General features: G+C 42.4%; 6 protein-coding genes and 1 non-coding gene across 13 annotated transcripts in view; 4 read left to right on the top strand and 3 right to left on the bottom strand.

Moving 5' to 3' along the window:
* The first annotated feature begins 3,992 nt into the window (after nucleotides 1-3,992).
* Nucleotides 3,993-8,971, top strand: LOC108609075 (terminal uridylyltransferase Tailor-like). 4 transcript variants are annotated; one of them, XM_089467994.1, is made up of 8 exons: nucleotides 3,993-4,409; nucleotides 6,908-7,163; nucleotides 7,224-7,424; nucleotides 7,855-8,097; nucleotides 8,155-8,319; nucleotides 8,384-8,579; nucleotides 8,643-8,665; nucleotides 8,726-8,971. In XM_089467994.1, exons 2-8 carry the CDS (start codon nucleotides 7,154-7,156, stop codon nucleotides 8,806-8,808), a joined length of 921 nt encoding a protein of 306 aa, XP_089324120.1. In that variant the 5' UTR covers nucleotides 3,993-4,409; nucleotides 6,908-7,153; the 3' UTR covers nucleotides 8,809-8,971. The 4 variants fall into 4 exon arrangements, with proteins under 4 accessions (XP_089324120.1, XP_089324032.1, XP_017856250.1 ...); XM_089467906.1 differs by having other exon boundaries at nucleotides 3,995-4,383; nucleotides 8,643-8,971; XM_018000761.2 differs by having other exon boundaries at nucleotides 3,995-4,409; nucleotides 8,643-8,971.
* Ass (argininosuccinate synthase) lies at nucleotides 4,507-6,005 on the bottom strand. The gene is made up of 3 exons (XM_018000760.2): nucleotides 5,774-6,005; nucleotides 5,465-5,710; nucleotides 4,507-5,397 (listed from the first exon to the last, which is right to left on the bottom strand). The coding sequence occupies exons 1-3, from the start codon at nucleotides 5,942-5,944 to the stop codon at nucleotides 4,561-4,563; spliced, it is 1,254 nt and encodes a 417-aa protein (XP_017856249.1). The 5' UTR covers nucleotides 5,945-6,005; the 3' UTR covers nucleotides 4,507-4,560.
* Nucleotides 8,972-9,226: 255 nt separating the features above from the next.
* LOC108609543 (uncharacterized) lies at nucleotides 9,227-10,175 on the top strand. The gene is made up of 2 exons (XM_018001268.2): nucleotides 9,227-9,382; nucleotides 9,454-10,175. Exons 1-2 carry the CDS (start codon nucleotides 9,285-9,287, stop codon nucleotides 9,800-9,802), a joined length of 447 nt encoding a protein of 148 aa, XP_017856757.1. The 5' UTR covers nucleotides 9,227-9,284; the 3' UTR covers nucleotides 9,803-10,175.
* On the top strand, nucleotides 10,069-10,175 carry LOC149270463 (U6 spliceosomal RNA). Its single transcript, XR_016268788.1, has one exon. It is a non-coding gene; the product is annotated as a U6 spliceosomal RNA (small nuclear RNA).
* An 875-nt stretch (nucleotides 10,176-11,050) lies between these two features.
* Jhbp16 (Juvenile hormone binding protein 16) lies at nucleotides 11,051-13,813 on the top strand. Of its 4 annotated transcripts, none has more exons than XM_089468149.1 (4): nucleotides 11,051-11,382; nucleotides 12,842-13,098; nucleotides 13,172-13,469; nucleotides 13,543-13,813. In XM_089468149.1, the coding sequence occupies exons 2-4, from the start codon at nucleotides 12,867-12,869 to the stop codon at nucleotides 13,811-13,813; spliced, it is 801 nt and encodes a 266-aa protein (XP_089324275.1). In that variant the 5' UTR covers nucleotides 11,051-11,382; nucleotides 12,842-12,866. The 4 variants fall into 4 exon arrangements, with proteins under 4 accessions (XP_089324275.1, XP_089324233.1, XP_017873497.1 ...); XM_089468107.1 differs by having other exon boundaries at nucleotides 11,051-11,408; XM_018018008.2 differs by having other exon boundaries at nucleotides 11,051-11,465.
* Nucleotides 13,811-18,854, bottom strand: PolA1 (DNA polymerase alpha catalytic subunit). The gene is made up of 7 exons (XM_018000738.2): nucleotides 18,731-18,854; nucleotides 18,482-18,676; nucleotides 17,403-18,409; nucleotides 16,309-17,344; nucleotides 14,704-16,240; nucleotides 14,164-14,642; nucleotides 13,811-14,078 (listed from the first exon to the last, which is right to left on the bottom strand). Exons 1-7 carry the CDS (start codon nucleotides 18,744-18,746, stop codon nucleotides 13,885-13,887), a joined length of 4,464 nt encoding a protein of 1,487 aa, XP_017856227.1. The 5' UTR covers nucleotides 18,747-18,854; the 3' UTR covers nucleotides 13,811-13,884.
* A 525-nt stretch (nucleotides 18,855-19,379) lies between these two features.
* LOC108612145 (uncharacterized) overlaps nucleotides 19,380-26,868 on the bottom strand; it is a 55,682-nt gene continuing 48,193 nt past the window's right edge. The window contains exons 2-3 of the mRNA XM_089467772.1: nucleotides 20,205-20,634; nucleotides 19,380-20,137 (exon numbers count right to left, since the gene is read on the bottom strand). Of these exons, the coding sequence (XP_089323898.1) occupies nucleotides 20,262-20,634 (373 nt within the window). The 3' untranslated portion in view covers nucleotides 19,380-20,137; nucleotides 20,205-20,261. The remainder of the gene's footprint in view (nucleotides 20,138-20,204; nucleotides 20,635-26,868) is intronic.

The following is a 26,868-nucleotide window of genomic DNA, read 5'->3' as shown; positions in this document are numbered from 1 at the left end:
ACTGGAGCACTTGGCAACTGGCGTTAGCTGCATCTGCGACCAGGCCAAACACTTCCAGGCAGTCAGTGTAATAATTTTAAAAGCTATTTATAAAAATTAATTTGAAAGTTAAGTTCGTTGCCAGAGGCACGAGAGCGAGGCGTATGAGTGACCTGCTTTCAAGTTTCATCTGCATTTAATTACAAAAAGGGATGCGCTGCCAAAAGCAGCGCCAACTACAAAGTCAACACAAACAAATTTCAATAATAAAACTCAGTCGTGCGCCCGGCTCCCGCGCCTCTCATCACCTCTGAGCTGCTCAATTTGAAGGAGTTCTCGTCGAGCTTTGACGCCAGCAAAGTAGGGAAAAGACAGCGCAAAATGTCAACGAAACTATCCTCAGAGCTCGATGAGTGCAGCTGGGACTGCGTCCTCTATATATAATTGCCAAGGCACGCAGCAAAGTTGCCCGTGAGGATCTTTAGGTGGAGCCAAGGACTTGGCTAAGATACTTTGCAAAGATTGCAAAGGCTATACAATCGAAAGAATTTTACGAAAATATTCTGTAAATTCTTAGAGCTAACACCTATGTATTGAATTCTTTGAGAGATCTCTTTACTTCATTATCCGATTAAACCCTATGCTGTATAGTAAAAAGTTGTAAATTGTTGCTGTTGTAAATTTTGCACTGCTCTATTCCCAAATTGAGCGAAACTCCTTATAATCCATTGAGAAGACATATGGCAATTATGTTTTCAAATCAGCTCTTAGTTAAGATATTAAAACCTATGCCAATCCCAGCTTAAATTAGGTAATATACTATCACCTACTCAAATCACAACCTCTGCCGGCCAAACCAAAGAGAATTGAAGGCAGTTGCTGCTAACCGGATCTTCAGAAGGAGCTGCCTCAGCGAAACTGTGGCAAGGATGTGCGCTGGGTAAAAGGACAAAAAGACAAAAGAATAATTGTTTTTGCTACTAGGTCAGCAGTGGAGCCCACGCCGATTCGTTGCCACCTCAAAGCTCGAGTTGTCAGCGCATAAGGAGAGAACCAGGGGGCTGGCGGGTCGGGCCAAATCTAAATGAACAAGCACTCGGGTCGCGCTGAGGTCACGATGCGGCAGTTGCTTTCGTTGTTGTCGTTTTTTTTTTTTTTTTTTTAGCTGCAGGCGTTTGCAAAATAGTGCCAAATATATAGCTGGGAGAGAAAGAGCAGGAGCTCGAGTGTGAGGGAGAACAGCACGCGTCGCTATCAAAACAATGAAGAATAATTAAAATTCGCCCTCAAACAATTTGTAAGCGCGGCGGAAGTAGCTGTGAGACGACCAACAGCCGGGACTGCCAACCCGACTCGAATGCCATACGCGTGCCAGGGTGTGGAACGTGGAGCGTGGAGACGTTAGGGCATGGGGGAGTGGGAGATTGGGGCGTGGGTGCGCAACACAGCCACATGCTCATAAATAAATTTATGTTTACTGAAGTATCGGGCGTTGCAGCAACTCGATTCTGGTGCAGCTCCAGCTGAGCGTAAATTGTTGCCAGTTGGCAGCCCTGACATCCTGCAAAAGCAGCGACTAACACGTTTTTGCAATTATCCCAAGATGCCAAGACCGTTATCTTTCCAAGTTCCCCATGCGCCGGAAATTACGAAATTGTTATCCAATGCTCTGTAAACTCGGATCTTTTGGCATTTCCTGTAGAAGCCCTTGATGGAACAAGGGCGACGAATAGCCCAAGAATTCCCTCAAATTAAATTCATCAAGCTCCAGCACTTCTACATTAAACACAAATTAGATTATGGAAGCAATGCTTAACGTAATTAATACCACATCTGTAACTGATTTTGTCAGCTATCCAGAAAATCGCATTACTCGTCACAGTTTGCTGCTGTAATGCGCCATAATTAGAAAACACTTTGATGGGGTTAACCTTTCATTCAATTTAGCCAACTCAATAAAAGTTGGGCTTGCATATAAAAGAGCTGATGTAGCCATAAAGTAAGAAATCTGAAAAAATAGTATAAATATCTAGACAGAAAGAGAGAGAGAGAGAGAGAGAGAGAGAGAGAAAGAGCTAAAAAGCCGTGCAGTAAAGTCTAGCAACATCCTTTACAGCTCGCAAATAATCCCGCAAAACCGAGCGCTTAACTTTTTCCCCCAACATTTATGCTGGGCATCAGCCTCACACCCCCTCACTCACTCGCCTCTCCTCCTCCTCCTCCCATCCTCATGTTTATTTCTATCAAAAAGACATTTTTTTCACAATGTTTTTGCCATTTAACACAAAGTTAAAATGTCAACGATGTCTGATCGTGTGCCTCACCCGAAGCAGAAGCAATAACAACAACAAGTTGTAGATGCTGTCATGAAAGTGATGGATGGATGAACGGATGGCTAGATGGCTGGATGGATGCTAGAATGAATGGGTAAATGGATGCCTGGTTGGTCGAGTATGCAAACTGTTTGTATTGGCTCTTTCTGCCAACTGAGATAGCCGCTGAGGTTGGGCTTCTGACTGCAACTAAAACTAAAACTGAAACTTTGTACGCATACACTAGCAGACACCCAAACACACACAACACGCACACTGGCATGCAAATAAAAAGTATGTTAACAACATTGAACGGCTGTCTGCCAACATTTTGCATACAAACAAGTCAAAGGACTCTTAACGAACTTTCAGCTTACCACAATTAGTTTAGAGCACAATATTGACAAGTTGTTGAAACAGAGAATATCAGCTATTAATTAAAATACATAGATAGATAAATCATATACTAAAATGTTATTCCAAACGAAAAAAGAAAATATGTATTTCTACTATGTACTAAGCTATAGGATTTCGACGATTATCTTAGTTGGCTCTTAATGCTCATCCAAGTACATGGCTCGAAATAAATATGTAATATTTATCCGAACACGTATAAAACTCAGAGTTAGCATAAAATATATTGAAGTATTTGCTTAATATGTCTCTAAGGACATCGAGACGTTGGCTGTGGCATTCAAAGTTTAGTGACTACGCAACGAAATACCCTGTAGTCAAGGGAAGTCCTGTCTATCACATGCACACCTAAGCTAACCTAGCGTTAATATACCCTTTGTTCAACATATGACAATGGGTATGCATAACTAGCTTGTTTGCCATTCGACTTATATCATACATCTGGCTTGCAAACTGTCTGAACAGCAATTGTTGTTAAGCAAACGCATGTACGTATGTACATACATATGTACATATATCGTCACCAGAACCCATACATACGTATGTACATATACATAGCTGTCTGTGCGTTCGTTTCTTCTGGCTCTATTTGCAGTCATAATATTAGTTTATGCTTTTATTTGCTAGTGCAAATAAGCAATATGCCACGCCTACCCAACGCCCGCAACAGAGAAGTCTTTTGTTGAATGTGTGCAATAAGCTCGTCCTGAGGCCTGATGCCTGACTCCAGCATCCTGCCCAGACTGTGCGTTCCTCAGCTGCGGAAACAAGATTAATGCAATTGGGAAAAACGTACGTAATATACACATACATACGCATACAAACATATATATGTATATATGCAGTTGTCTGTGTGTTAATTTGTATTGGATTGTGTTTGATTTGCGTGGAAAATAAATTAAATCAACAATGGAATGATTGCCTCAATCTATTTATGTGCGTGTGTGTCTGTATATGTATTGATTTATTTATATTTATATTTAGAATAGATAACTGCAAAGTGTGCAGCGAGTATGAATTTTTAAAATAAATTTAATTGTCACGCTATTGAAAACAAATCAAATTTATTTCAAATTAATAAAAATATACTAAATATACCGCTGTTGACAGTAACCGATTATTGTTATCGATAGTCTTAAAGCCATAAATATTTTGAATTTCGAAATAATCTTGTTAAACTTTTCAATATTCGTTTTTGTATATTTGTCATCAAATTTACAATATAAAGAAAACAGAATTGAATTGTTTTAATATTTCATTAGACTTATTCCACATATACTTATTTATAATTATAGAAACTTGCAACGGTTTCGACACGCAGAACGAAAACTCTCCCAGATAAGCAACGACTCTCTCAGAGAGGCTCTCTGCTTGAGTTTTATAAACAACGCTTATTTGATTTGTTTACATCAGTTTTAGTTCTGTTAAGTCAGCCGTCGCTGTTCATATTGTTTATTCATCTATTGAGGGCAGTGACAGACTCGCATCAACTGCGTAGAGTTTAGACAGATACATACATCGTATATATGCCAAAGGCCAGAATATACAATATACAAGTGATTTATACTAATCTGAAATGCAAAAGTCTCTCTGCTAACAATTTTGCAATTGCAATTTGAAAAGGGCATATTGGTTTCGGAAACGCTTCGACACATAGCTTATAAGTGGATATACATATGTACGTCTATAAATATACATGCATGGGTAAGCAGAAAAGTAGCTATAGCTATAGAGCAATGAGAACCTCTTCCGGGAATGGCGCAGTCGGAGAAATATTTCAGTAATAGTTGATAATTCTGCATTCTCTAGTTAGTTCATTAATTTATTTATAGCTTTCATATTTGTGGCTGATCAGCTAGTTCTGGTCACTCTGGTAGGGACCGAAGGCACGTACATGCTCTCGTACGCGCACCGCATTGATCGCAATGAAGCCGCCCGCATCCTGCGGCACATAGCCGCCATGGACATCCATTGAGACGAGCTGCTGGTTGTAGAGTGCAGCAACTGCATCGGCCGCCTTGCGGGCAATGGCGCGACAGTAGCCTGGCGCTAGCTCCATGGTCACCTCTCCAGTGACCTGTTGCTGGGCCAGCTGAATGCAGCGTCGCACGTAGAGCGCCTCAGGACTGAACCAATAGCCATTGTACACATAGTCGGACATGCGATCGCGCAACAGTTGCTTGGTGCGCAGCACTTCGCGATCCAGGGCGAACACCTCCAAGTCCTGGTGCGCTGCGTAGAGTATGGTGCCGGCCGGGGTCTCATAGACGCCCCGGGACTTAAGCCCCACATAGCGATTCTCCACAATGTCAATGCGTCCAATGCCATAGCTGCCGCCCAGCTCATTCAGATACTTGAGCATCTCCAGAGGCGTGCTGTACACTCGACTAGTGGCCAGATCCGCGACTCTTGTGGGTAGTCCATGCTCAAAGTGGACGCAGACACGATGAGGCGTCTTTGGTGCCTGTGTGAAGGGATCGAGAGTCAGCTCGTACAGGCTGCTGGGTGCCACCGTGTTCGGATCCTCGAGCACGCCCGACTCGTAGCTAATGTGCAGCATGTTCGCATCCGTGCTCCAGGGTGTCGCCGGCTTTGCTGTCACCTCGATCCCATGAAGTTGCGCATAGGCAATCAGATCCTGCCTGCCCTGAAACCGGCGACAGAACTCCACATCCCGCCACGGTGCAATGATCTACATCGGAGAAATGGCAATCAGCTAGCTGCTATCCACACACACACACACACTCAATCATAGTCACCTTCAAGTCAGGCTGCAATGCATATGCGCATAGCTCGAAGCGCACCTGATCGTTACCCTTGCCGGTGGCCCCGTGAGCCAAGTACTTGGCGCCATGCCGCCTGGCGGCCTCTATCAAGGCGACGCTAATGCAAGGTCGCGCCAACGAGGTGCCCAGCAGATAACGCTCTTCGTAGATAAGGCCCATTTGGATGGCCGGCCATATGTACTGCTCGGCGAATTGCTGCTTGATATCAGCCACGATTACCTGCAACATTGTATGTCGTCTGGAGATTAGAAGCAATCGGCGCTGATTAGCGCGCTAACCCACCTCCTTGGCTCCGATTTTGAGCGCCTTCTGGCGGGCTGCCTCAAAGTTCTCCTGCTGGCCAACATCGGCCAGCACACAGATGACCTCATAGCGCTGCTCCAGCAGCCATTTGAGTATGCAGCTCGTATCCAGGCCACCCGAATAGGCCAATATAACTTTCTCCACCACCATTTCGAAACAGTCCGCACTGCTCAGCGCTCGTTTGCCAATTGGAATACGAGAAAACACAAAGCCAAGCGACTTAGGCTGTGCTTCCTATCAGCAGCACACCTCCACCCTCCCGCAGCTCGCATCCGTCGTCGCACGGTCTGATAACAAGAGCTGATTGTTATGAAGTACGTTAGCATATTATTACAGATTAGTCTCGCTGTCAGCCTCAGGTAAACAAACGGTACAAAACGGCGTTTGTGAATTATTTGGTAATTCTTTTTGAATTAGAAATTATCAAAAGATCTCTGCCATATAATATTCGCTTTAATCCATTTTAACTAATATAATATTAGCAAGACGGTCATTTACAAAACTCATTTCACTTTCGTGGATGACTATAATTAGAAATTCAAATGTTCTGACTAGAGATTGGAATGAATATAAAATAAAAAGCGTGTTAGAGAAATAGAAGAAAATATACGAAAAGTTGCAAATATATTTCACAAATTATTTGTTGGGACTGACACCCAGCAGGTCTAGTACGACTGAAGAAATGCTGCAACTGCTGCTCTTTATATAGGACGACTTTCACTCACAACACTAAATCGCGCTCAAATGTTGAGACCTGCCCCAGGTCAGGGTCGTTGCAGTTGAGCTTAAGTGACCAATGGGAACACTCTGAGCTGCTTTCAGCATTCGAGCTGCATACATATTTATACATAGACAACTTAAATGATCTGTGTTTCTTATTCGTCTCTTGCTTCTGTTAGAAGGCTGACAGAGAGACAGATATACACACAGACATACTAACAGAGATACATATGTACATACCCATATATATATGTATGTATAAACGAGCAGTCATAGTTAAATCGGATTAGCTCATTACGTTGCTCAAGAATTCATGTATATGCTTGATGAGGCTTAATCTTGATATGCTAAATTGCCTATGAACATTAATAGTTATAATCATTTTCGTTTTAGGACTTCTGCACAGTCTGCCTCAATTTCCGGCTCATTTTCAATGGATTTGTTATCAATAATCTGGCAACACTGATTCCTAAGCATGAAAGCATTTGGTTTTTTAAAAGTACTATTCACATGGTCACACTTCATTATAGACTACTCAGAAATATCGGATTCTGGTAGAATTCATTCAATTCACATTAGGGAACTACCTAAATACGTTTCGAGTCTAAACTTTAGAGTGATTCGAGCTTGGATATCAATATGTCTTTGAGTAAGCTAGAAAATTAACTGATTTTTCCATTAGATTATTTTATTAATGTTCCATCTACAGGCTTTACTCAATATTGGCCAAAGCTTTTGGAAAAAATTCGAATCGCCGATGAATTACAGAATAAAGTAGATGACATTGCAGCGGAATTGGAAACATTTTTAAAAGCAAACTTGACTCGGAAAATTTGCGTTCATCCTTTTGGCTCGCGCGTCTTGGGCATTGCTCAGGAAACATCCGACTTGGACATTTACGTAGAATTTGGTAAGTATTGAATGCCCATACATACATAGTTATGTAGATGCCTGCCTATGCTCCAACTCCAACTACTTCAACCAATAAGGTCTTCGATATAATACATTTTTTGGATATGTCAAGTGAAGCATACATACATATGTATATAAAAACAGCTTACGAATTAAAGTATATCAATATGTTATTCAGTTTAAGAGCTACAGACTACAGCCATGAAAACCTACGAGTAGTTTCCAAATTACAATTAAAATAACGGTTGTTTGTTTTCAAATGTGTACATTGCTGCTGTACGCAGGCATTATTACGATACTCTAAATATTTCACGTCAGAACGTTTAGATATCATCAGTATCTAGTCCCAGAGAAGAGCTTCATTTTTGTACACCAACTGGAGCAGTCTCACTTGTCATTTTAATCATCTTACATATACTTATATTCAGACGACAGCTTCTACGATTACAAGAAATATACCAATTGGGAGGACTCTGAGAGACAGAAAATGATTTCAAAAGTGTTTGATTCACAATCGAAATGGATTTGCATTGAAAATCGCGGCGGCAATTGTCCCTTAGTGATAATTAAAAACAAACACACGAACTTACAGTACGACTTAAGTTTCACTAACTGTTACGCCTACAGCCAGAACAAAATAGTCATATATCTATTCAAACTGCAGCCAATCGGTAAGTAATGTCAAATCGTCGTCTACTATTTGTATACGTATTGAGATGTGCTTGCAGCCCGTTATATGATGATCTATTTGCGAGATTGGATAAAAATGCATGGACTGCATTTGCGATTCCGTAACCATCTACTTCTTTTGATGCTCATATTCCATTTGCAAATTCGGGATGAGCTTCCATCCATCGAAAAATTGCAGGAAAATCTAAGCCCAAGGAGTGGACGTATGCAACAATAAAAATATTAATATTGCTGAATATAATTCTTTAATTAATTAATAATTTACAGCTTACATTTATCATTTCAACGAATTGCATCAGAACGAAATACCATACGCAATACCTCTTACGGAGTATAATGTACAAGCTAAACTAAAGGAGTTTTTCAAATTCTACAGCAGCTTTCGGTTTGAAAAATATGCAATTTGCCCCTATTTGGGAAGATATATAGAGCGATCGATGCTCAAGTTATCCATGCCGAAAAGGTAGTGTGAGAATTAAATACTCTTCGATGATTCTTATTATTTTCATATTTTATTCATTGCCAGATACCAGATGACCGATCGGGATGGTAAGTTTACCCGATTTCCCGTGGCCATCCAAGATTTCATTAATCTTAACTATAATAAAGCATGGCAAATCCGTCATATGGACTTATCGAAATTCATCAACATATCCGCTTCGGAGCGCGTTGAACGGATTGCCCATAACTAACCATTTCTCGTTTATGAACCTGAGAACAAAGCTAATGAAATACTCAACGCAAGTGAACATTTGACTGCACTTATCATTTATCTCATCTTATGTATCTGTTAGTGTGCTAACCAGATTTATTTGAAATGAAAATATAATTCTGATTTAAAGACCTTGAAGTAAACCCCACTCATTTATATTGCGCACTTGAACTGCCGATTAGCGGCGCTGTCACTCCGAATATAAGGCATTCAATGTAATTGAAATCATCGTCCCGTGGCATTGGCATTGGACCATCAGGACGCATGCGGCATGCCTCGCTGCACAAATTGATTTTCAATTGAAAATGGGGGCAGTTAATGAACGAATTTCATTAATTAATCAATGTTATTCAAATAAATTTGAATCTAATTAGGAATCGCGCGAATATAAAAGGATACTCCCCAAAGCCGTTGGGCAGCAGTAGCTGATACCCTGGCCCAGGCTAAGCATTGACAATGCCTCAATCACAGCTGATTCCCCAGGGGCTGGATAGACTCCGTCTGCTGCTTGGCCTGAGCATAATATTTGTGATTTGCCAGCAAAGTGCCACCATGTAAGTACCAGTCGCAGATCCATCCGCCTGACTGCATTGTTGTAAAAGCCAACTTGGTCCGCCTCCAACAGCGGCTACGCCAGTTCGGACATATGCACCTCGATCATTGAGTCCGATATCTGCCCAGACAGCTACCATCGCAAACGGGATGGGCTCTGCATCAAGTCTCTGTGCTACCTCAAAGTGAACGACACCTGCTACCCACAGGACAGCGAGGCCAGATGTGCAAGGTCTCTGTCGTGCGTCTGCAACCGATGCACGAACTGCAGCGACTACAACTACGCCTGGAAGTGCCTGAGAGCCGGGTGTGAGGACTATAACCTGAAAAAGCGCATTCCGACCCGTTTCCTGCCTTGGCTCAATCGCGCTCGCTGGCAGAACTTCTCGAAGCGACTCATTGAGCCCAATTATGAATACTGAACGTCGACTCTAGGATCAATTGCCAAATACTCGAATAATCGGAACGGACCCGTACTACATACATACATACACACGTAAATGCCTACCCTAAAATAAATACATATTTAAATGGAAATAACAATCGTCGCAAATAAAGAGACCATTTTTGCCATAGAGCAACCCTTAAAGTTGTGTGCGCTTCCTAGATGTCAGTAATGGCTTGTAATTCCCAACTGGTGGTTCGCCTGTATCACAGTATAAATATGAGTTTTATCGAAGAGAACTTCGTTCTTGCTTCGGCAGAACATATACTAAAATTGGAACGATACAGAGAAGATTAGCATGGCCCCTGCGCAAGGATGACACGCAAAATCGTGAAGCGTTCCACATTTTTTTGTCAGTATTTTAATATTGAGAACCTCTGATTAATCTGCACTTGCTCAAAATAATATTAAGCAAAATTTAAAGTATTTAATAAATTTTCACACTAGCCATCAACAAATGTCCACAGAAACGTATAGCTGAATAATTTCAAACAGCTTAAACTCAACGAAGCGGTTGCGGTTGTATAATCATAAATTTCAATCAATATTGCAATTATAGTGGTTACTAATAGTTGTTGCTATTTGCCCACGGATGGCGCTATACTTCGATTCCAATTAGCAAATATAAAGTTAACGACTATATAACGTAGCGAATACTCCAATAAACCTCGTACCATAGATGGCGCTACAAAGTGTTTCATTCGCTTTAAAATTCCAGTTAGACATGTCGACTGCAAACCAATCAATTATTTAACGAAGCGCTGCTGAGCTACCAACTCTGTGCAACAGATGGCGCCACAAAAATAGGCGGGCAGTATTTACAGTACGTTTAAATTCAAATTAACCTTGCTTCAATTCACGTGCAAGCACGGCAACAGCCTTCGTTCGCTAAGATACCCAGCGTATCGAATCGGATCGAAATATCTATTGAAATATTTGGCTATTACATTTTGGACTGCAAAACACGCACGAAAGACACCCTAAGGTATTCAGCGCCATGAACTTGACTGTGCGTACGCGACAATAAATAATGAAATAAATACCAAACGGCCGCACGATGTTGCCTAATTAAATTCAGCTCGGCCACTGCACGACAAATGGGCACACATACGGCTTACGAACATAAAGTGGGTTTGCCTCAAAGTAAATAAGGAAATTAAATGACAATTACCAAAGAGCGTGCGAGCATGTGTGCGTATATGAGCTTTGCAGCCTATTCGGCCGGGCTCTCCGAGTCGCCCAGTCTTAGTGGCGTTTCCACTCACATATTTGGCTGGCCTGCAAAATTTGAAGTCAGTTGCCAGTTGACGCTCGCATGATTCACACACAAAAAAGAAAAAGAAAAATATTAAGCAAATGTATTTATAAAATATAAAAGGTATCGCGAATTCGGAACAGTTAACTGTAAACCTGAGTGCGGGCGTTGCATACGGAACGAAAAGTTGAATTTTTGATTTTCACTCTAACCCAAATATCAGGAAGCACATTTGTGGTCAACTAGTTGAAGTGCCAAAATAGCGCCACAAATCAAAATAAACGAGCGATAAACAACGTAAAGTAAATATCTTTCGGAGCTGCAGCAGGTGGGTGAAGCTCAAACTGTGGCTTGCCTCACACAACGAGTTGCGCTATTTCAAGTGGTAAAAGAAATTACACAATTTGCAACTAAAACTAACAACAACAGCAACAACTAACTGACTGACTAACTTTCAGCTGTTGGCTGGCTTTGGTCAGCTGAAGCTTGGCCAGAGCCGGCAGCAATCCAAAGCTGCACAATTCACAATTTGCCGCTTGTTATTGTTGTGGTCTTTACATACATATATATTGGTTGATGTTGCATGTCAACAGAGGTGGCCAGGTCTAAAAAGCTTAGCCTACGGCCAAACATAGAGCTGCATATTGTCCAATCTTTCTATTCGCCCGCAAGTTTGTGTCTTGTACAAGTCATTTGTTTACACTAAATGCTTCTCTGCGCTCCAGCGCCCGTTAATGACAACCGCAAATGAATCATAGTAAAATCCATAAAAAACAATAATAAAAGCAAAAACCTACAGCAGTGGCTGTGCACTTCGACAAAAAGAGGTCAAGTGCAGCGGAAATTATAATACAAGAAAGAAACAAACCAAAAAGAGAGAGAGAAAAAAAAAACCCTGATGAGCACCTGAAAAAAAAGTTGTACCTTAAATTGAGTTAACTAAGTGTTTCTGTTTGTGCACTCCGACATGGCCCTGAGAATCGTGATAGCTCCGTCAAGCATTGACAGCCCCGCAGATAAGAAATCTATACAAAGACAGAAACCAGTTCAAACTGCGAACGGCTGCAATTGTAAAGCACTAAGAGCCGTTTAAATCGCAATTAAATACGCAGTTTAAGTACACAATCAGAGGCCATTGACACAGTGGATTCTAATCATATATATTCAAATATAGTGATGATCAACAAAGACTATTTAGTTTTCTATAAATATTTTAAATGACAATTTTTTGATATCCTAATTATTTAAAGTCAATTATTTATTAAATGAATTCAGCATGGGCACAGCCCTCGCTCTGCGTGACTTGATTTCATTATGCTCTGCAAGGTTTTTGTAAACGATGTTGGGATTGGAATTACCTCTAAAAGACAACTATTAAGACGCAGCATGGCTCTTAAGATTCAAGCACAAAATGAACTTCAAACTTCCAAACAGCAACAGTCAAAGCAGTTCAAGCCAGCTCAGCAGTTGAAAATTACTTTTAAGAAGCTGTTCAATAAATAAAATTATAGTAAACGTAAACGAATTTAGAGCCAAGCAGTTTGAAAATTGCATCTATAACTACCTAAAACGAATTTCATTTCAATTTCAGTAGCTCAGTGCAACTGAAACTGTAATTAAGCCAAAACATATTTAAATATTCAATAATAGATATTTTGAATGTCAACTCTGTTTGCGCTTCGCACCTGCTTAAGACTATAAGCAAAACATACAAGCATTTCACACTTACACACATACATCATTTTCGTTGGTGTTCGACAGGGCGCGGGGCAAAGCAAGCAGCAACATGTCGCAACAGTTGCTTCCAAACTGTAACGGTCACTGCTTAGCAGTTACTTTCCTTGTGTTTGTTATTATTGCGGCGTTTGTGGGCAAAACCAGTGCATCCAGCCAAATAGACGTGGACGAAGATCTGAAACACTTGATCGGCCGCTGTCACAGAGATGAAGCGAATCTGGATGCGTACAACGATTGCATGAAACAGGTGTTCAACGATCTGCGCGCCTATTTCACAACAGGTGAGCCAGCATTATAAAGAGTTCAAGTCGAATTGAGCGAGTTAACAAAATGTGCCCCTCTTCATGCAACAAGGTGTGCCCGGTTACAATATTCAGCCCTTTGATCCGCATCACTCGTCGTTTGTCGAATTGCGTCGGGGCGATCCGCACGGCCCGGGCAGCTTAAAGCTGATCTTGCGCAACGTCTCGGAATACGGCTGGTCGCACTCCGAGGTGACGAAATTTCACAGCGAGCCCAAAGATCAGCGCATCGTCTATGCGCAATACTTTCCCGAGAAGAGTCTTGAGGGTGAATACGAGTTCCTCGCCAAGATACTGGGCACCGAGCTGCGACGACAGGGTCATTGGAATCTGACGCTCTACGACTACAGGTGCGCTGTCTTAACATATGTATTATAATTATATATTTATTTCCTAATCTGATGTCCACACTGCATTCCACAGTCAAACGACGAGCGTACGACGCGTGGGCGAACCGGGCTCCCTGCTCAAGGTGCATGTCGAGGTCGATCACATTGGCCGCATGGAGTTGCATATAGGGAATCTGTTGCAGGGACAACCATTGAATCAGCTGGCCGACGGGGTCATCAACAGCATGTGGCAACTGGGCCTGCCATTTGTTCGACCGATGATCAATGAGCTGGTGAGCACGGCATTCACGGATATATTCAATGAATCCTTTCGTTACTTTCCGCTCGAAAAATTTCTTAGCTAGTTTATCAAAGATTTATATATTTGTGTTCGCGAGTGTGCGTAGATTTAATAAAAGTTGAGGTTGTGCATTAACTAAACATCCGCCAAGCTACTGGCTATTTCATTATCCTGCTGCGCCTTCTTGGGCGGCATCAGCGTCGACAGCGCCAGGCTGCGCGCGAAAATGCTGCCAAGCGAGATGACAACGTAGCTGGAGCATTGGAATTGCTGTTCCACGGTGTCATAAAGCAATTGATACGCCTGCTCCAGTTCAGGCGTTAGAGTAGCTACCCAGGCAAAGAGAAAGAGAGAGACAGAGATAAATTGAAATAGTTAGTCTTAGTTGACAGCGAGCTTCATTGTTGCACTCACGTTTCTGATGCAGCTGCTGCTTGCTGAGGTCAAATATGAAACGCAGGTAGCACAGCTGATTGTAGAGATCGCGCTCCGAGTATTGCCGCAGCATGGCACCACTGTTGCATTTGAGGCACAGTGGGCGACGCAGCTCGAGCCGCAGCGAATAGGTTCTTGTATTATAGTTGCAATCGGGATGATCGCACACCAGCCAATTGCGGTAGAAGCGCTGCACATAGCCTCGCATGCACAGCTGCAGTTGATTGCGTATGCTAACCAAATATTGCATGGGCGATGTCTGGCACTCGGGATTGACGCACTGCTGCAACACCGGCACATGGCTGCTGTTGGGGCCCGGCCGATAGGCACTGGCCATAAGCTGCTCCGTCTTACAGCTAACGCATTTGAATCGAAAGGGTTCACAGAGGCGATAAAGCTGCAACGTGGTCTTCTGCAGCGACTCACCCTCGGCTTCTTCCGTACGCTCCCGCTGGACGCTGTGTGAGTGTAGAGGATCTTCGTAAGTAGAGAAACTACAAGTTGGGAGGCTGCACTTACCGCTGCGCATTCTGTCTGTATTTACTAGAATCCATGCCCAGGCACTCGGCAATGCGACTCGCATCGGTGCCCTCGAGCACCTCCACCATGCGTGTGACCACCGGATGTATCTGATTGCCCAGATAGTAATTCGTGTCGAGCTTCAGAGTTTCGCTGCTTTTCAGCTCGTCCAGATGGTAGGCACGCTGCATGGCCGCATTCGTAGTGCCGTCCAAACAGATCACATAGTCGACCATGTCGCCCTTTTTATAGCGTCGATTCCTTTCTCGATTCATGCGCAGCGCCACCTGAACGTGGGGCAGTGACGCGCTGTTGGCATACTCCTGCGGTGCACGTGTCAATTGCTTTGTGATCACGTACAGCGGCAGCGGCACAGCGGACTCTGCAATTTGGTCCTTGATGCGCCCAAGTTGGGCATGCACCGCATCAAGTTTATCCTCCAGAGGCTTGTCGGAGAGCACTTCATCCAGCACTGCCTTGCCTACCATCACGGCCAGCTGGGACCAATCGCGACGCACTATATCTAAGCCCTTGTGCTCCTGTTCACGTATCAGCACGCCTTTGGCGTTCTTGGTCAGCTTGACGGCAGCATATTTCTTCTTTTTGAGAAGCAGCAAACAGGCAAAGACACCATCAATGTCCAGTTCGAGTTGCTTGTACAGCTTGTTCACGCTCTGCTTGATGGTGTGTCCGATCTTGTAGACCTGATCGTAGTCCGTTATGTTCGTATTGATCATCAGCGAATCCGTGTCGCCATAGACCACATCATAGTTGAGCTTCTGCACCAATTGCTGCGTGTTAACCAGGATCTCTCGTCCCTTGTGCGTCACTAGAGCTGCCAAATGCTGTGCAAAGAAGCGAGAATGCGCGAAACCCAGACAGCCGTACATAGAATTCGCAGTCAGCTTGAGTGCCATCTGTCGTATATGATATTGCATCTGCAGTTCCGGCGATAGGTCTGGCACAGCCATTAGCTTCTTGACCTGGCGACGAGACTCCACCAAGCGGCGCAGCTGCATTGGCAAAATGCCTGGCTCTGCACTAGAGTCGGGCAGCACAGGCAGCTGATCCGCATCGTGCGGCTGTTGTACTGTGGTGAAGCAAATATTATACTCCTGTATGATGCTCGGATACAGAGAATTGAAATCCATGAGCAGCACGTATTTTTCATATAGTCCACGCAAAGGTTCCAGCACCAAGCCACCGGCATACGCAGCCTTCTTACGAGCTGCTCCACTGCCCGCAGCCACCGTTGTGTCATTACCCGTCGTGGCATCGGGATCAGTTTGAGTGTTGGCTACGGCGCCATGCCTTTGTGGCAGCTTATCGGGTACAATGTAGTTCTTCTCATGAAAGGCATGAAGCAGCAGAAACTCATTGCGTTCGGACCGCCCGCCCTGAAGTGTGCGCGTCATTGTATTGCCGCAAATGTTGGTTATCTGCAGTGCCAATGGCATGATATTCAGCTCGCACATGAGGCGCAGCATATAGGATGCGTCCTGCATGGTTAACGAGATGAGCTTGGTAATGTTTTCGCCTGCCGGTGATATAAGAGACAATTATTCGCGACAATTATAATTTTAGCTGCAACTGACTTCCGCTTACCCTTCTCATACATCTCCAGCAGATCATCCGCATTGACGTCCATGCGTTCGGACTCCTGCAGCTTGAGAACCTGCTGGCACAGTGTCTGCAGATCGTAGGATCTGGCTCTTATGCACTCCTCCGCCGAGCGTTTGACATCGCAAACCATGCGACCCACAAAGTGATCCAGCAGACGCTTTCCGAAGGTTTGTGTGAAACGCAGACGTCCCATGCGCGACCACTGAGGTATCTTCAGGGCCACAATCTGATCCGTTATGACATTCAACTGGCAATCCATCGCGTCAAATGTGACTATAAGATCTGCATCGATTTGCTGATACTGCGCCAGAAACCAGCTGAGCAGCGCACGCTCAGAGTCGTGTTTGTAGATCTTTGTGGACTTGTACTTGGTTAGCTGCAGATTCAAATCAAGAGGCCAAGTGGAGACAGCGGGTCGGGTAAGGGCGCACATGTGGCGGTTGAAGGCAGGCTGCGGCGCCGGCTTGTCTATATGAAAGCGATTGTGAGTGAGCATCGAAATCATGCAGATCTCATTCTTGAGTGTCTTCGGATTCATAGATGTGCGCACGTTGAGTGTGAGCAGAGTTAAGGGAGGCGGAGGTGTTGGTTTTCCCTGCTCAAGCACGAGCTCCACGTTTTTCGGCTCCGTGATCGTCACATCCGTTTTGCACCAGCTGATGGGCGCAGGATTTATATTGAAGCCACTAATCTGCAGCCAGCACGGACCTTTGATCTTGCGATCCAGAAGAAAGCGCTCCAGCGCATTGGTGTTGGCGCCAAATATGTGCGCTATGGAATCGTATTTCTTATTTAAGACATTTGGCGCCGGCTTCTTGCCATCGTAGTGAACCTCTAGGTAGTCGCAGGTTTGCGGCACATCGATGCCTATGGCATGGTTGGCAAAGTTCTTGCTAACCTTTCGGGAACGGAACGTATCAAGCTTCAGTTCGGTGGCAATGTGCGTATCGAACTCCTTGTACATGTCGGCCGCTGTGACCTTTTGCTTGGTGGGCTCCTTTGTAATGGGATCTAGTAACTGAAGTTGGAACACTTTAATCATGGTTTACAGCCCCCGACATTAGTTTAATACTCACATATTGCCTGGGCAGAAGATAGAGCACGCGATTGATATTCTGAACACGCACACATATGGACTTGCCGTCTGCCGTACGACCAAAGAGAAAAACTTCGCCGGGCAGCTTCTGCGCATCTTCCCAAGCTTCCCAGTACCAAAATCGCAGTTGCTCGACGTCAACTGGATCACTGCCGGCGGCTGCCTCTGCTTCACTGGCTAACACCGATTTCTCGAAATCATCATCCATTTGACATATCGACTCCCAATTGTTAAGCAGCTTGTTCATGTCCTCTGCTTCTGGTTTGGCAGCGCCATTCGCAACTGCTGCGGACATGTCCTTAAGCTCTGGTTTGACAGCGGGCTTGACCTTCGAGGCAGCCAACTCGAACTGGTTCTCATCGTCATCTAAGCAACTAAAGTCCAAGTCATTGTCGTCAGGTTCAGGCGTAGCTTCTTTCTTTGCCTTCTTCCTGGGCTGCTCAGTTGTTTCCTCCTGCTTCACTTTGACTAGAGCCGACGCTGCAATTGTCGTCGCCTTCTTGTTAGGCTGCATTGAAGCCTTTGGCTGCAGTATGCGATCAAGCATTTCGTCATCATTGCTTCCTTCTTTTTTACGCTGCTGCTCTTGCATTTTGATGTTGCTCAGAAAGCTATTCATATACTCCTTGGCCGCAAGTGCATCGGATTTGCGTGCAGCGGCAACAATTTTAGCTGGCGCAATTACTTTTTGTTGCTGCGATGCAGACAAGTCGCCAGCAGGCTCTTCCTTGATTTCCCCCAATATGTCTGCCAGAATATCGTCATCCTTGACACTGTTTTTGATGTCCGCCTTCTTTGGTATCGCATTGCTGAAGAGATTTCGAATAGACGCCTTTCCCTTGGCTGGGCCTGTGTCGTCGCGTGGCCGCTTCTTAGCGTTGCCCGTTTTCTTTTTCTTGTTATCACTTTGATCGCGACCTTCCTCATCAGAGTAGTCATCCTCATCTTCAAAAAAGTCACGACCATCCTCTGCGTAACCAGTGCCGTCTGTGGACGTAGACGTAAATCATATTTGGCTGATAAGTCTTGTCTTTGCCATTTATGTGAAATTCTACTTACCGTCTTCAATCCAATCGCCACCGTATTTCTCATTTGCACGCTTCGCATATTCCCGTTCGTCCACCACTTCGTACACATCGTCCACTTTATCTTCCACTTGGCATTTGTTTTTGGTGCCCTTCAAACTTTTGAGGCGCTCCAACGCTGCGAAACGACCGGATTTGTCTATGCGTTGTCGTTTGACACGCGGTCCAGCTGTTTGGGCAATTTTATTACAAACACATCAAGCAATAATATTTAATTACTTACAAGGTGAATCTGCCATTTGGAACACAGCAAGTTTCTTTGAATGTTTTAATTTGCGCAGCCAGTGATTATTTCACAAAAGGCGGGAAAACATCAGTGTGTACACATTGAAGCGCGTACGTAAACTCTTTGAACACTAGTGTTGCCACATTATATTAGATAAACACTTAACAGAATTGCTCCACCTGTTAACATTGGCTCCACATGCAATGCTTGAGCTCACTGTTAAAAAATGATCGTGGCTTGAGGTACAAGTCTGAGCTATGTGAGTACAGCTGTAATTACTGTTAACAGACTCAGTATCCGACTCCACATTTTAGCTAACAGAAAACTATGCTAATTATGCTGACACTATACATCTGTTAGCTTATTACGCCTCTATCAACAGCAAACTTCCTTAAAACAGCGCCTTTTTCCTCAGCTGCTCAGAATATCATCTATCTTATTTTCTTTTACAGCGCGCAAGCTATTAAAATGTAAGCAATTCACTGTGTTTGATTACTTACAGTTTCTTCTCTACACAACAGATTCGACTGATGCTAACATATCTGTTAAATAAATATTCCCCGTCTAGTTGCTGCTGCGCATGTAACGCGCCAAAGTTTAAAAAATTAAAGCCCCCACTTATTCATTTAATAAAAATTTGGCGATATGTTGTTCTCTCGTTTTTATTCGATCATCCATAATATTAGCTTAAATTAATGTTTTTAATCATAGATTTAGAATACAATATACAGCAATTGTGTTTATATTTCGTGTTCATAGAAGGCAGTTAATTATCTTTCATTTTACTCTTATATCGTGTTTTCTACAATACATATGTAAAGTTCTGGTATATATACAAATACACTCAAGCAGACTTACACATTACACATATAAACGCCACATATACATTTATGACTATGCAAAAATTCATACATATTTACAATTCGATAGAAAATATTAGAATTTTTGTGTGTAGTCATCAATTTGGGATTATGATTACAATTTAGTATTGCCAAGAAATACAAAGATGGGAAAATACTGTTTGAGGATTTAGGAAAATAAAGTTGTGAATAGTGAAATACATATTGAAAGGAACTGCGAATCGAAAAGAATGTCAGTCTTCCAGGAAAAGCATTTAAAACATTGAAAGAGAGAGGAAGTTGGTGCAATTGATTGATTTAAAGATTGTGCTGGATATTCAAATTTAAGATGGTTGTAGGGTCTTTGAGGTATTTTCAGCTATGGTGCATACATATATTGGTACATATTTCATAACAGATTGAAGCCAAAGACATGGCACAAACATAAATCTAACTTAAGGAATATTTTCTCCAAGTCTGCCAGATGTCGATCCATATTAATGCTAAACATTTAATAACAGCAACAAAACAACAATAATGGTTAACAATGCAAGACACGCGCCACCTGCAATAAAAACATAAACAAACTATTAGCAAAATATTTACTATTTGGAGCTCATATTTGTGTTTACCTAGCTATATAGTGCCTGCGTCCCCAACACGCTACTGCCAGGCTCAGTGTTGGAAAGTCACACCACCTGCACCGTGGCGAAGGCGCTGAAGGTGACCTTCTTGGGAAACTCGGGACCCGGCGAGCCTCGCGTCTTAATCACAGGCTTCAGCGGCTGGCGTGGCTTCAGTGACAGCAATCCAGCGGAGGCGGCCAACTCACGTAGTCGCTGGGAAAAGCCGCTGCCACTGGAATTGCTGCCGGTTGCTGTTCCTGTTGCTCCACTATGATGCTCCAGGCCGGCGCAGTCGAGGACATCGAGTCCGTTGTTGGAGCGATACACCTGTGCCGTGGCTGTTGGATAAACCGCCAGACTTGTGCCGCCCGTTGAGCTGCAATTTGTGCTTACGGCCTGTGTTGTTGTTGTTGCTGCGGCGGCTGGCGTAATGTACCTGCAGCGAGAAAAAGTGTGGAGAGTGTGGAAAATTGGATTAGTCAGCGAATTGCGCTAATTGATTTATTTTTTATTTGCCAAAAACTTTGAGGGTGTGAACAGCGTTCGCAAACAACCCAACCAATAATAATGTCCGGCTGAAAGATGAGTCGCACTCAACTGCGAACTGGCCACCAAATCGTCCCAAAAACTTGCCGTACGCATCATTCGCAAAATATACAAAAATAAATTGCCCACCTAGCAACAAGCCAAGCTCTTGCAGCTGGAAAGTAAGGCTTGTTAATAGATCTCGGCTATTGTGAATACTTAATGTACAACTAATTTAAACAGCATCCACGAAGCGTGCTGTTTATTTTCATATACCAATGCAATTTTCAATGCTGTGTCGACCTTATAGATGCTAATTAATTTGTTTATGCGACTCGCAGCTCTGGCAATCGATCTTCGACAGCTGCTGCGCTACTTTTGGTCCACCAAAATATATTCACATATATACCAATGAATATTTCCTCTTTGAGACTTTTTCTCTTTTATTTGTATACATTTTTGAGGCTTTTTTTTTTTATTTTATGCTTTTATTTTATTTTTTTACATGTGTGAACTCACGCAATACAACAATAAAAGATGCAAATGAGTTCAAGATGCGCAACGGCCGCTGGTCAAAGTTAATTGTTTATTCGCGACTCAAATTGTTTACCCAAAAATGCTTAAATAACGATGTTGTGATAAGCGTGAAGCGACAAGTAGTCTTGTCAGCCAGTTTTCAGCAAAGCCGATTAGGATTAGACATATACATGTATATGTTTGTATATGTATGCTCTAAATAGTTAGCTTAGCTTTCAGTTAGCTCTACACATGTCTATCAAGAGTTGGGGAAGCCCCAACAAACCCTAACCTGGCTGCCAACTAATGCAAATAATTATTTTAAATATGCAAATATATTTTTAATTTCGATTTCCACTTCGATTCGCATGCATGCAAATCAAAAATAATGAAACAAATATTTTGTAATAAGCAGTTGCAATTGCAATGCAATTTTTTTTTTTTTTTTTTTTTGGAACATTGCTTCATAAGCATGAAGCATTAACATAATTAGCATAGGCTGCCTCGTACTGGACTTCCTCATGATGTCAACAGTTTTTAATGTCAATTCGCTTCTATATATAACATTGCTGTCACCGTTGTTGTTGTTGCTGTGGCCAGGCAATTGGCATTCACCAAGCGTTGAGCGACAGGCGCTTAATGCATAAATAAATTAAAAATAAACCGTGTTAAATGAGTTTTTATTTTCATTACGGATATTTTTTTTTTGTTCATACTTTTTGGAGCTGTTGCTGAACTTCAAAATGTGGCACTTGCTTTTGAATTTTGGATTTAATTTGTGGCACAATGCAGCGATTTGGGGGGTGATCTTTAATTAAGTGGACCTATAACTCCACGGACCATCTCTATGGATGAGCTTTGTAGTCGAAAGTCAATGCTCACAATGTTTTACTACAATTAAATTGAACTAGTGCGCTGGCCACTCAATCGTAATATTGTCCATAAGACTCAGTGAGTGCCCAACAAAGCGCATTTGAGTTGGTTTTGTTATTATTATTTTTGTATTCTCTTGAATGGCAGCGCCGTGTGAATTCGTTTGTACATTATCAAAGGCATTGTTGTTGCCTTGTTGCATTGTCTCGTTGCGGTTTATGTATATATAATTAAGCATTATCAGCCGCGTATGGAAAACAGCTGGCAGATGGGAGCATACCTTTGAGCTGCATACAATATAAATGCCTTTTCAGCTTTTGTAGCTCTTTTTTGTTTGTTTGTTTGTTTTTGGCATTGAACTTTGCTTTGACTTTGAGTTTTGTGCTTTTGAAAGTGTTTCTGTTTATTTTTTAAGAAAAAAAAATCGTAATTAATTATAATATTATAAACATCTTCATATTGTTTGGGCCGATGCGTGTGCATGCATATGTGTTGTGAGAAAATTCATTAGGTACATTTTTTCACACAATTTACGCTCTTCACTTGATATTTAGAGCGATGTCAGCGAAAGTTTGATCTCCATAAGCAGCAAAGGGTATTCGCCAATTAAAGTGTGTGAAACTTGAAATAGGCCGAGCCTAGCTAAACTTTGTTTATGCTAAATAAAATAAGATTTATTAGAATGTATTTAAAAACCATATAACTTTTTTTCCGTTTCCTCTCGCTGAGGTCATCTTCTAGTTACGACAAATTATAGCACATCATCGTAAACTTAATGAAAAGCTCTTGCTAATTTTGACCCAATTCTCAGTGTCTGTCATAGCTCGTTTGCTTAAACGTCGCGTTTAACTTTTCTGGCTATAAATCATAGTCAAGTTTGTTGCCCAAGTCTTTTGTTTGCTGCTGTCGCTTTTCAAGTTCATAAATCTGAAATCGACCCTGCGCGAAATTGACTTATTTTAAAGCTAGGCCAACTCCTTCGCTTCAAAGAAATTAATACACGAATGTTTATGTTGTAAACGTATCTATAGTCTGTCGTAATGCTGTATATACAAATATTTATGCATGTATTGTGTCACGAATTTCTGTTTGTTTGGCTTATTAAGTCGTCAACGAAAAATTTGACGAATTGCTTTACAAGTGCCGCGTAGCGACGTCCACAGAAAATTTGTTGCCCAAGTCTTTTGTTTACCCATCTGTCTGCTGGCAATTGGCAGATGCTAAGCAAATGGCAAGCGCAGCATCGCAATTTGTCAATACGCGACTGACATAAATCCATCAGATAGCAAATCAATAGCTCAAGCGGCGGAAAATATAAAAACAGCTTGCATAATAAATACGAATAAAAAGCAAAACATTGCAATAAACAAGTGACAGCTAGACAACAAGGCAGATGCAGCCGCAGATCAGCCGTTGCACTCGCTTCTAACATAATTACATATTTTGCTTACATGCGGCTGCATTTGCAGTTCCACTGACTGTGTGGCATGTTAAGCAGCTGTGGAGCTGTGGAGCTGCGAATCTCTGTTGCTGTGTTGCTGGTTGCCCACAAAGTGGCAAAGAGGCAAAACAAAAGAAGCGCCGCACATGCGCAGCTTCACATCCGCATCGCTGACTGTTGACTGCTGTTGCTGCTTGTTGCTGCATGGCCCATGCGGCCTGCTGCTCGCTGCTCGTTGCCTGCTGCCTGCTGCTGGCTGCATGCCCCAACAATTGCTTCATTTTGAGCAAATGAAAAGCAATTTTGATGCAGCAATTATGTGAGCCGCGGCCAGTGTCTGCTGCAGCGCATATTCTGCTCAAGTTCGTTGCTTGAGTCTTTTGTTTTGCATATGACAAAAATGTTGGCAGCTAGTGTCAAAGACAGAATCAGCAGCTGCTGCTCCTTAAAGTGCCCCATAATAACAGTGCAGCTCACACTGCAATAGTTTGGCAAGCATTCTGCTAGACAGACTAACAGCCATTGTATTTAAATTGCGCAACTGTCCAGAATTCATATTCACAGTTGTAGCTAGCTAACATCGTTAATTACTTTAAACTACGGGTTTGACTGCCACTAATCCAGTTTCCATCAAACTATTGACAAGTTATTTATAGCTTGCAACAGCTTAGCTGTGTTTTATTTCGATAACTTATTGTTGTCGCCGCCTTATTGGAGACAAAAACATATTTTTACTTATTAGCATTAGCCATGCTTAACTCTTGACATTTGGCGTCCAGGCCGTTAAATACGATACAAATATACATAAATGCGTCGCGCTTTTCGCAAACGGGTTTTCGATACATCCAAAATTGATATCACAATAATTTGTTGCGGTTATTTGGCATGGATGCTTACTGCGTAATTCTTAGTGCCACCAAATGTCAAGGCGCTGACAAAGAACCAAGCAACAACAATGAGCAACAGAGACAGCAACAGCAGCAGCAGCAACAGCAAAAGCAATTTGCAACCAAATAAACAGAATTTCTAATTATTATTGAATATGAAGCCTAAAGCCAAATAACAGAAAGCCAGGCTGGCTGCTTGGCTGCTTGGCCGACTAGCTGCCTGACTGTCTACGGCTAGTCATGCACAGATTGACCAAAAGTTCAACTGCCCCAAACACACACACAAGCAACACTACAGCAACAACAGCTTGGCAAATGAAAAACAAATCTTTCACACGTTCAAAATGCGCCAGAGCGCGGGGCAACCTTTTGATAGGAAGATATAGTAAGTCGATGTAGAGAAGTCGACGAGGCGTAGGGAAGCTGCGGCACATTCTCTCAACATGTAGCAAGTGCCAGCGCCATTGTGCGTCGTCTATCTTTCGCGGTCTCTGCCTGCCCAGCTACCCATTGAAATTGTTTATTGAAATCGATGATGAATGATTGAAAGTAACTATTAGTTGCCTTCATTGTTGTTGTTGTTGTTGTGGTTGTTGTTCTTGTTGTAGCTGGTGTTGTTATTATTGAATTTGCTGTCGGAAGCAATTTACAAATTGTTTTTCTAGACAGTTGGCGTTTTATGCTTTACTTTTTAGCTTTCTGCGCAATTTCTACTCGCCATTCATCTCATCTCTTCTCTTTTTCTTTCGCTCTCTTTTGCAATTTCAATGCTTTTTACTTTTCATAGCTCCAATTACTGCAAAACTGCTGCAAATTTATTGCTTCTTGCTTTTTGCGTCTTGCTAGCTTAGGCGTACATAACCGAAAGAGCCGTACACCATAGAAAGTTCGTTGCCTAAGTCTTTGGATTTCGCTGTCGCTGAAAGTTCATGGTCCTTCTCAGTGCCTGCCAAACTGTGCAACAGCATTATTTAATTGTGAAGAAAAATGTTTCAATTCAGGAAAAAGTCAACAAAATGTTTAACAATAAACAAAAGCATTCCATTGGACAGAGAAAGCTCGGTGTAGTTCAGTTGTTACAATATGTTTACTAGTGGGGCGTTGTTTTTGATAAGCGAGCGATTAACACTGCCCACAAATGAATAGAAGCAGCACGAGTAGCTGGCAACTGGCTTAAACAGATGCTCGCGCTTAATGGTGTGAAATGGACGCCCAGAAAAGCCATTGAAGCGTGCCGTATAGCATATAGGATAGTACAACATAAACTTTACACTCCAGTTACCATCAATGAAAGTCCAAAGCGAAGACGAATGCCAGCATCTCAGAAAGTTGATCGAACCTTGAAAATGCTCAAATAATTGTTGGCCAGCAAAAAACTCACTAATGGAGAGAGAAAATGAGTGAGACAGATTAAGCGAGAGAGAGAGAGAGGGAGCGCTATAAAGATGTCTTTAGCTCGAGCACAACAATAAGAATAATAAGAGGTAGCAAAAAAAAAAAATCTTTCAGGTCTATCATTAAGCAACAACAAAAGACAACAGCAGCAACAGCAGAAACAACAACAAAAGGCTGCAAAATAAAAATTCGCGCAAAAATTGGAGAACAGTTAGGCCAACTTTGCTGGCTAAGGGCCATGGCTGGCCATGTCTGGGCTCTTATGAAGTAATTAAAGCGCATGAATTGGCCAATTGTTGTCCAAGTGTAGCCAAAAGTGCTAGAGCCCAAAGCATTTGGATCTAGCAGCCCATGCACCACTGATGTGAATTAATTACTGACCCAAAGCGCTGCATAAACAGACAATTTTGCAGCTACTAGCTGCCAGCTGCCAGCTGCCAACTGCCGTTAAGAGGCTGCAATTTGATTGCACTTTGCTGCTACCGTGCTTCCAAGATGCAGAGATAGGCCAACCCGATGAACAGCAGAGCCCTAGGCAGTGCACCTTATAAGGAAACGATTTGCCCGACTGAAGGAAATCGATACAAGCTGAAAGATGAAAATAGGTATATATCTATGTGATCCCAGGTTCTATTTTAAGTTTGCAATTTTCCAGCTAAGTCGCTTATTTATGTTAACGATATTAAACTCAAATACTCTAATTATTTATTATTTACCTTCAATGCGCTTTTGCTATTTATAGACTACAAGTGTGTTCTTATAATTAGAAGATACTCAAGAACGGAATGCAAAACTTGTTCTAAACTTAGTTGACAAATTGCGATGTGTTATCTATTTTATAATTAGCACTTTCTCAATTATATGCAAAGTATTTATAGGTGTTCCTAAATAAAGCAGCCTTTTGAATATAACCAATTTAATAATTATATTATTGTATAACTTTTATGTGAAATCTCTAGAATTCTTTCTATTTAAGCACTTTTCTATGATATAAGACTTTGACCAGCTTCAGCTCAATAAATCTCTTTCCAAG

The sequence above is a fragment of the Drosophila arizonae genome, chromosome 2 (genome assembly GCF_054131065.1).
Source record: "Drosophila arizonae isolate 15081-1271.41 chromosome 2, UAZ_ARI_1.0, whole genome shotgun sequence".
Classification (NCBI taxonomy): Eukaryota; Metazoa; Arthropoda; class Insecta; order Diptera; family Drosophilidae; genus Drosophila; species Drosophila arizonae.
The sequence above is the reverse complement of the archived record's forward strand: the minus strand, read 5'-3'. Positions and strand labels throughout refer to the sequence as shown.

Excerpts from the sequence above, each read along its gene's own strand:
- Ass (XM_018000760.2), bottom strand. The coding sequence starts at position 5,944 with ATGGTGGTGGAGAAAGTTATATTGGCCTATTCGGGTGGCCTGGATACG. Across the intron at positions 5,711-5,773 it reads TCAAAATCGGAGCCAAGGAG|GTAATCGTGGCTGATATCAA; the intron begins GTGGGTTAGCGC and ends ACAATGTTGCAG. Across the intron at positions 5,398-5,464 it reads CATTGCAGCCTGACTTGAAG|ATCATTGCACCGTGGCGGGA; the intron begins GTGACTATGATT and ends TCTCCGATGTAG.
- LOC108609543 (XM_018001268.2), top strand. The coding sequence starts at position 9,285 with ATGCCTCAATCACAGCTGATTCCCCAGGGGCTGGATAGACTCCGTCTG. Across the intron at positions 9,383-9,453 it reads TGCCAGCAAAGTGCCACCAT|CGGCTACGCCAGTTCGGACA; the intron begins GTAAGTACCAGT and ends CGCCTCCAACAG.
- LOC108609075 (XM_089467906.1), top strand. Across the intron at positions 8,098-8,154 it reads ATTCAAACTGCAGCCAATCG|CCCGTTATATGATGATCTAT; the intron begins GTAAGTAATGTC and ends ATGTGCTTGCAG. Across the intron at positions 8,580-8,642 it reads AAGTTATCCATGCCGAAAAG|ATACCAGATGACCGATCGGG; the intron begins GTAGTGTGAGAA and ends ATTCATTGCCAG.
- PolA1 (XM_018000738.2), bottom strand. Across the intron at positions 18,410-18,481 it reads TGGCGATTGGATTGAAGACG|ACGGCACTGGTTACGCAGAG; the intron begins GTAAGTAGAATT and ends CTACGTCCACAG. Across the intron at positions 14,079-14,163 it reads GCAGCAGCTGCATCAGAAAC|CTACTCTAACGCCTGAACTG; the intron begins GTGAGTGCAACA and ends TTGCCTGGGTAG.
- Jhbp16 (XM_089468149.1), top strand. The coding sequence starts at position 12,867 with ATGTCGCAACAGTTGCTTCCAAACTGTAACGGTCACTGCTTAGCAGTT. Across the intron at positions 13,099-13,171 it reads GCGCGCCTATTTCACAACAG|GTGTGCCCGGTTACAATATT; the intron begins GTGAGCCAGCAT and ends TCATGCAACAAG. Across the intron at positions 13,470-13,542 it reads CTGACGCTCTACGACTACAG|TCAAACGACGAGCGTACGAC; the intron begins GTGCGCTGTCTT and ends TGCATTCCACAG.